Source organism: Salvelinus alpinus, chromosome 29 (genome assembly GCF_045679555.1).
Source record: "Salvelinus alpinus chromosome 29, SLU_Salpinus.1, whole genome shotgun sequence".
In the NCBI taxonomy this organism is placed as follows: domain Eukaryota; kingdom Metazoa; phylum Chordata; class Actinopteri; order Salmoniformes; family Salmonidae; genus Salvelinus; species Salvelinus alpinus.
This window is the reverse complement of record NC_092114.1, coordinates 16822257-16830124: the sequence shown is the minus strand read 5'-3', so window position 1 is coordinate 16830124 and position 7868 is coordinate 16822257. Positions and strand designations below refer to the sequence as shown.

General features: G+C 48.9%; 1 protein-coding gene across 23 annotated transcripts in view; it reads left to right on the top strand.

The window, feature by feature from the left end:
* LOC139559151 (CLIP-associating protein 2-like) overlaps nucleotides 1–7868 on the top strand; it is a 136647-nt gene that overhangs the window by 108004 nt on the left and 20775 nt on the right. For 14 of the 23 annotated variants that reach the window (XM_071374911.1, XM_071374910.1, XM_071374900.1 and 11 more), the window contains 6 exons: nucleotides 1048–1151; nucleotides 2475–2498; nucleotides 2639–2794; nucleotides 2989–3080; nucleotides 3207–3270; nucleotides 3765–3827. In XM_071374911.1, coding sequence (XP_071231012.1) covers nucleotides 1048–1151; nucleotides 2475–2498; nucleotides 2639–2794; nucleotides 2989–3080; nucleotides 3207–3270; nucleotides 3765–3827 — 503 coding nt within the window. The remainder of the gene's footprint in view (nucleotides 1–1047; nucleotides 1152–2474; nucleotides 2499–2638; nucleotides 2795–2988; nucleotides 3081–3206; nucleotides 3271–3764; nucleotides 3828–7868) is intronic. The other 9 variants (XM_071374917.1, XM_071374918.1, XM_071374909.1 and 6 more) reach the window with 3 other exon arrangements.

Genomic DNA, 7868 nt, shown 5'->3' with positions numbered 1-7868 from the left:
CTTCAGCTTCCGCCACCCCGTTCAGTTGCCGCGACAACCATTTTGTCTCCATTCCGACGATGCATTTGTAGCTGTCTCTTCCCTCGCTCATCGATTTTCCTGATTTTACCCCCCGCCTCCCATCGACACGGACATGGCCCCGCACAGTGTCCTCCATGTATGTTTGTTTGTTTGTTTGTTTGTTTACTCCCATCATGCTTTGCATGGAAGGTCACAGCTCTTGGGGTCAATGTTCATTTGGTTATTTATTCACCATACCATCTAGCTGGGGGGGTGTGTATGTGATCGGGGAGGTTGGAGGGGGGGAGGGGTGAGGTCGGTGGGGGGGGTGGATGAGAATGTAGGAGGGAGGGAGGGAAGAGGTTGGTGGGGGTGGGTGAGGTCGGGGGGGTGGATGAGGAGGTGGGAGAGAATGGGTGAGGGAGGGAGGGAAGAGGTGGGTGAGGGAGGGAACGAGGGATGAGGTAAGAGGGAGTAAGGGTAGGAAAGAGGGATGAGGTAAGAGGGAGTAAGGGTAGGAAAGAGGGATGAGGTAAGAGGGAGTAAGGGTAGGAAAGAGGGATGAGGTAAGAGGGAGTAAGGGTAGGAAAGAGGGATGAGGTAAGAGGGAGTAAGGGTAGGAAAGAGGGAGTAAGGGTAGGAAAGAGGGATGAGGTAAGAGGGAGTAAGGGTAGGAAGAAAGAGGGATGAGGTAAGAGGGAGTAAGGGTAGGCAGAAAGAGGGATGAGGTAAGAGGGAGTAAGGGTAGGAAGAAAGAGGGATGAGGTAAGAGGGGGTAAGGGTAGGAAGAAAGAGGGATGAGGTAGGAGGGGGTAAGGGTAGGAAGAAAGAGGGATGAGGTAAGAGGGAGTAAGGGTAGGAAGAAAGAGGGATGAGGTAAGAGGGGGTAAGGGTAGGAAGAAAGAGGGATGAGGTAAGAGGGGGTAAGGGTAGGAAGAAAGAGGGATGAGGTAAGAGGGGGTAAGGGTAGGAAGAAAGTTGTTGGGTGACGCTGGAAGGGATTATGTGTTTGACTGCATCTATAACGTGTGTCTCTCCTCCCTCCAGGGTCAGGGTACAGTATCAGTCAATCCAGTCATCTGTCATCGTCTGTCAGCACCATGAGAGTCCTCACAGGATCTGATATAGAGGAGGCCCTCGCTGACGCCCTGGTACACACACACACTAACTCAAGATGGTATTCAAAGCCGGGGTCGCGACCCCTAGTGAAGTTATTTACATTTTAATAACCTAGATGAAAATGTAATGAATTGGAGGTTATTTGTTGATGTAAAAAATGGAAATGTACAGATTTTAAGGTAGAGATTTGGGCTGTGGTGGAAAAACATGTTGAAAAGGTCTGAATACCACTGTACTTACTGTTGTGGGGACTGGTGACTAACCCCTGGTTCCTCTGTTGTGGGGACTAACCCCTGGTTCCTCTGTTGTGGGGACTAACCCCTGGTTCCTCTGTTGTGGGGACTAACCCCTGGTTCCTCTGTTGTGGGGACTAACCCCTGGTTCCTCTGTTGTGGGGACTAACCCCTGGTTCCTCTGTTGTGGGGACTAACCCCTGGTTCCTCTGTTGTGGGGACTAACCCCTGGTTCCTCTGTTGTGGGGACTAACCCCTGGTTCCTCTGTTGTGGGGACTAACCCCTGGTTCCTCTGTTGTGGGGACTAACCCCTGGTTCCTCTGTTGTGGGGATTAACCCCTGGTTCCTCTGTTGTGGGGATTAACCCCTGGTTCCTCTGTTGTGGGGACTAACCCCTGGTTCCTCTGTTGTGGGGACTAACCCCTGGTTCCTCTGTTGTGGGGATTAACCCCTGGTTCCTCTGTTGTGGGGACTAACCCCTGGTTCCTCTGTTATGGGGACTAACCCCTGGTTCCTCTGTTGTGGGGACTAACCCCTGGTTCCTCTGTTGTGGGGACTAACCCCTGGTTCCTCTGTTGTGGGGACTAACCCCTGGTTCCTCTGTTGTGGGGATTAACCCCTGGTTCCTCTGTTGTGGGGACTAACCCCTGGTTCCTCTGTTGTGGGGACTAACCCCTGGTTCCTCTGTTGTGGGGACTAACCCCTGGTTCCTCTGTTGTGGGGACTAACCCCTGGTTCCTCTGTTGTGGGGATTAACCCCTGGTTCCTCTGTTGTGGTGACTAACCCCTGGTTCCTCTGTTGTGGGGACTAACCCCTGGTTCCTCTGTTGTGGGGACTAACCCCTGGTTCCTCTGTTGTGGGGACTAACCCCTGGTTCCTCTGTTGTGGGGACTAACCCCTGGTTCCTCTGTTGTGGTGACTAACCCCTGGTTCCTCTGTTGTGGGGACTAACCCCTGGTTCCTCTGTTGTGGGGACTAACCCCTGGTTCCTCTGTTGTGGGGACTAACCCCTGGTTCCTCTGTTGTGGGGACTAACCCCTGGTTCCTCTGTTGTGGGGACTAACCCCTGGGTCCTCTGTTGTGGTGACTAACCCCTGTTTCCTCTGTTTAACGCTGTCAGCTGTTAGGAGACGTAACATCCAAGGTCAGCTTCTCTAACTACGTGTGTCTGTCTGTCTGCACATTTGTGTGTAATGTTGTGTATGTCTACATGTTACAAAAAGGGCAAGTATGTTTCTCACCCTCTCTCTCTCTCTCTCTCTCTCTCTCTCTCCCCCCCTGTAGAAGAAGCCAGCGCGGCGGCGCTATGAGAACTATGGGATGTATTCGGATGATGATGCGAACAGTGACGCGTCCAGCGCCTGCTCAGACCGCTCCTACAGCTCCAGGAACGGAGGAGCCATCCCTACGTACATGAGACAGACTGAGGACGTGGCCGAGGTCAGAAACACAAACAATTTGGGATTAAATCATTGATTTATTGGCACCGTATGCAAATAACATTCCCTTATTCCAATCATTTCAAGCCCTTTTAGTTCAGATAAACCCCTCTGTGCGTCGTGAGGATTCCTGGCTGAAGATTGGATCATTTATTTAGGTTATTGTCGTCCGTCCTTTAACCCTTTGTGTCCCAGGTGTTGAACCGCTGTGCCAGTGCCAACTGGTCGGAGAGGAAGGAGGGGCTGCTGGGTCTACAGGCTCTACTGAAGAGTCAACGCACCCTCAGGTCAGCCTATCACAACGCAGGGTTTCACCTGGCAGCCTATCACAATGCAGTCGAGAGAAACCGTTTATCCGATGCAATACATGCTGTATTCACCTTTTGTGTGTGTGTGTGTGTGTGTGCGCGCAGTCGTGTGGAGCTGAAGAGGTTGTGTGAGATCTTCACCAGGATGTTTGCAGACCCCCACAGTAAGGTATGGATGCATGCACAGCTACCACACACACACACACACCCTTACACACACACACACACACACCCTTACACACACACACAGCATGTGCTGTGAGCAGCGGTATCTGACTGGTTTCTAACGGCATGCCACGCCTGAGTCTGCGTGTGACCTCACTCCGCTAGCCAATGGGATTGCTCTCTCTCACTGTTCTTCAGCCAATCTGCTGGTTGTGCTAAACTCGCTCATGGCAACTCCTCCCCTCTTCCTCCCTGCGTGATCTATATAGGATTACACCGGCCGCCCACACACTTCTGCCACATTCGCAGCCCCCCCCCCCCCCATGCCTCCCTTTCTTTCTGACTAACCCCGCCCACTACGGTTCGCTCCACTCCCCTCTAACGGCACTCCCCCTTCCCTCCTGCCGTGATTTAGAGTGCCCCCCCTCCCACAGTTAGTGTTCCTCTGCTGCCTCCAACTCCACCCCCTCGTCTGACAGTAGTGGTTGTGAATTTCAGCGAGAATCCGGATCTAAGCTCTATGGAACGGCAGAATCCGGTATAAGCTCAGCCTCTTTCAAGGTACACCTCAACGTCACAAACCTCCCTCTCTCCCTCTCCCCCACTCTCTCGTACCTCTCCCTCTCTCTCCCACTTTTCTCTCTCTTCTCTCTCTATTCTATTTTCTCTCTCTTCTCCCTACCTCTGACTTTTTGTCCTCTCCCTCTCTCTCTGGTGTGTATACAGACAGAGAGACTCCTATAAGAATCAGGAGGTTCTGACAAGAGGGCTGTAGTCCTAGTAGTCTGATATGACGTCACAGTACCACCTGTTTCAGTCCTAGTCTGATATGACGTCACAGTACCACCTGTTTCAGTCCTAGTCTGATATGACGTCACAGTACCACCTGTTTCAGTCCTAGTCTGATATGACGTCACAGTACCACCTGTTTCAGTCCTAGTCTGATATGACGTCACAGTACCACCTGTTTCAGTCCTAGTCTGATATGACGTCACAGTACCACCTGTTTCAGTCCTAGTCTGATATGACGTCACAGTACCACCTGTTTCAGTCCTAGTCTGATATGACGTCACAGTACCACCTGTTTCAGTCCTAGTCTGATATGACGTCACAGTACCACCTGTTTCAGTCCTAGTCTGATATGACGTCACAGTACCACCTGTTTCAGTCCTAGTCTGATATGACGTCACAGTACCACCTGTTTCAGTCCTAGTCTGATATGACGTCACAGTACCACCTGTTTCAGTCCTAGTCTGATATGACGTCACAGTTCCACCTGTTTCAGTCCTTGTCTATGACGTCACAGTACCACCTGTTTCAGTCCTAGTCTGATATGAAGTCACAGTACCAGCTGTTTCAGTCCTAGTCTGATATGACGTCACAGTTCCACCTGTTTCAGTCCTTGTCTGACGTCACAGTACCACCTGTTTCAGTCCTAGTCTGATATGACGTCACAGTACCACCTGTTTCAGTCCTAGTCTGATATGACGTCACAGTACCACCTGTTTCAGTCCTAGTCTGATATGACGTCACAGTTCCACCTGTTTCAGTCCTTGTCTGACGTCACAGTACCACCTGTTTCAGTCCTAGTCTGATATGACGTCACAGTACCACCTGTTTCAGTCCTAGTCTGATATGACGTCACAGTACCACCTGTTTCAGTCCTAGTCTGATATGACGTCACAGTTCCACCTGTTTCAGTCCTTGTCTGACGTCACAGTACCACCTGTTTCAGTCCTAGTCTGATATGAAGTCACAGTACCAGCTGTTTCAGTCCTAGTCTGATATGACGTCACAGTTCCACCTGTTTCAGTCCTTGTCTGATGTCACAGTACCACCTGTTTCAGTCCTAGTCTGATATGACGTCACAATACCACCTGTTTCAGTCCTAGTCTGATATGACGTTTCAGTCCTAGTCTGTTATGACGTCACAATACCACCTGTTTCAGTCCTAGTCTCATATGACTTCACAATACCACCCGTTTCAGTCCTAGTCTGATATGACGTCACAGTACCACCTATTTCAGGCCTAGTCTGATATGACGTAACAATACCACCTGTTTCAGTCCTAGTCTGATATGACATCACAATACCACCTGTTTTAGTCCTAGTCTCATATGACGTCACAATACCACCTGTTTCAGTCCTAGTCTATGACGTAACAATACCACCTGTTTCAGTCCTAGTCTGATATGACGTCACAGTACCACCTGTTTCAGTCCTAGTCTGATATGACGTCACAGTACCACCTGTTTCAGTCCTAGTCTGATATGACGTCACAGTACCACCTGTTTCAGTCCTAGTCTGATATGACGTCACAGTACCACCTGTTTCAGTCCTAGTCTGATATGACGTCACAGTACCACCTGTTTCAGTCCTAGTCTGATATGACGTCACAGTACCACCTGTTTCAGTCCTAGTCTGATATGACGTCACAGTACCACCTGTTTCAGTCCTAGTCTGATATGACGTCACAGTACCACCCGTTTCAGTCCTAGTCTGATATGACGTCACAGTACCACCCGTTTCAGTCCTAGTCTGATATGACGTAACAGTACCACCCGTTTCAGTCCTAGTCTGATATGACGTCACAGTACCACCCGTTTCAGTCCTAGTCTGATATGACGTCACAATACCACCCGTTTCAGTCCTAGTCTGATATGACGTAACAATACCACCTGTTTCAGTCCTAGTCTGATATGATGTCACAATACCACCTGTTTCAGGCCTAGTCTGATATGATGTCACAATACCACCTGTTTCAGGCCTAGTCTGATATGATGTCACAATACCACCTGTTTCAGTCCTAGTCTGATATGACGTCACAATACCACCTGTTTCAGTCCTAGTCTGATATGACGTCACAATACCACCTGTTTCAGTCCTAGTCTGATATGACGTCACAGTACCACCTGTTTCAGTCCTAGTCTGATATGACGTCACAATACCACCTGTTTCAGTCCTAGTCTGATATGACGTCACAGTTCCACCTGTTTCAGTCCTTGTCTGACGTCACAGTACCACCTGTTTCAGTCCTAGTCTGATATGAAGTCACAGTACCAGCTGTTTCAGTCCTAGTCTGATATGACGTCACAGTTCCACCTGTTTCAGTCCTTGTCTGATGTCACAGTACCACCTGTTTCAGTCCTAGTCTGATATGACGTCACAATACCACCTGTTTCAGTCCTAGTCTGATATGACGTTTCAGTCCTAGTCTGTTATGACGTCACAATACCACCTGTTTCAGTCCTAGTCTCATATGACTTCACAATACCACCTGTTTCAGTCCTAGTCTGATATGACGTCACAGTACCACCTATTTCAGGCCTAGTCTGATATGACGTAACAATACCACCTGTTTCAGTCCTAGTCTGATATGACATCACAATACCACCTGTTTTAGTCCTAGTCTCATATGACGTCACAATACCACCTGTTTCAGTCCTAGTCTGATATGACGTAACAATACCACCTGTTTCAGTCCTAGTCTGATATGACGTAACAATACCACCTGTTTCAGTCCTAGTCTGATATGACGTCACAATACCACCTGTTTCAGTCCTAGTCTGATATGACGTCACAATACCACCCGTTTCAGTCCTAGTCTGATATGACGTCACAATACCACCCGTTTCAGTCCTAGTCTGATATGACGTCACAATACCACCTGTTTCAGTCCTAGTCTGATATGACGTAACAATACCACCTGTTTCAGGCCTCGTCTGATATGACGTCACAGTTCCACCCGTTTCAGTCCTAGTCTGATATGACATCACAATACCACCTGTTTTAGTCCTAGTCTCATATGACGTCACAATACCACCTGTTTCAGTCCTAGTCTGATATGACGTAACAATACCACCTGTTTCAGTCCTAGTCTGATATGACGTCACAATACCACCTGTTTCAGTCCTAGTCTGATATGACGTCACAATACCACCTGTTTCAGTCCTAGTCTGATATGACGTCACAATACCACCCGTTTCAGTCCTAGTCTGATATGACGTCACAATACCACCCGTTTCAGTCCTAGTCTGATATGACGTCACAATACCACCCGTTTCAGTCCTAGTCTGATATGACGTCACAATACCACCCGTTTCAGTCCTAGTCTGATATGACGTCACAATACCACCTGTTTCAGGCCTCGTCTGATATGACGTCACAGTACCACCCGTTTCAGTTCACAGGTACTTTGACATCAGTCCGAGTCAGGACGCGGTGTGTTTACACTGTACGCATATGTGTGCATGTGATGAGAGAGTGTGTGTGTGTATTTCCCAGGATGCTAACTGTATGTTTCTCTCTCCTCCATGCCACTCCTTTGGAACTCTCTGTGTAGAGAGTAAGTCTGGACAACGTTTATTTTACGTTCAATTAACGTTTTATTAACGTTTGTGGTTGTGACACTAACCTGGTAATTTGATTGGAATGGTAATATGACTGGGTGGCTAATTGAATGGTTTCCAAGGCAACCAGACTCACTCACTAACCGACCCGGTGATGTCACCCCTCACAGATGTGACATCACTATGACATCATCGCACCCTCCTGTGATTGGTGCTGTTCTGCAGGCGTCAGCCAATCAGCATGTGTGTTTAG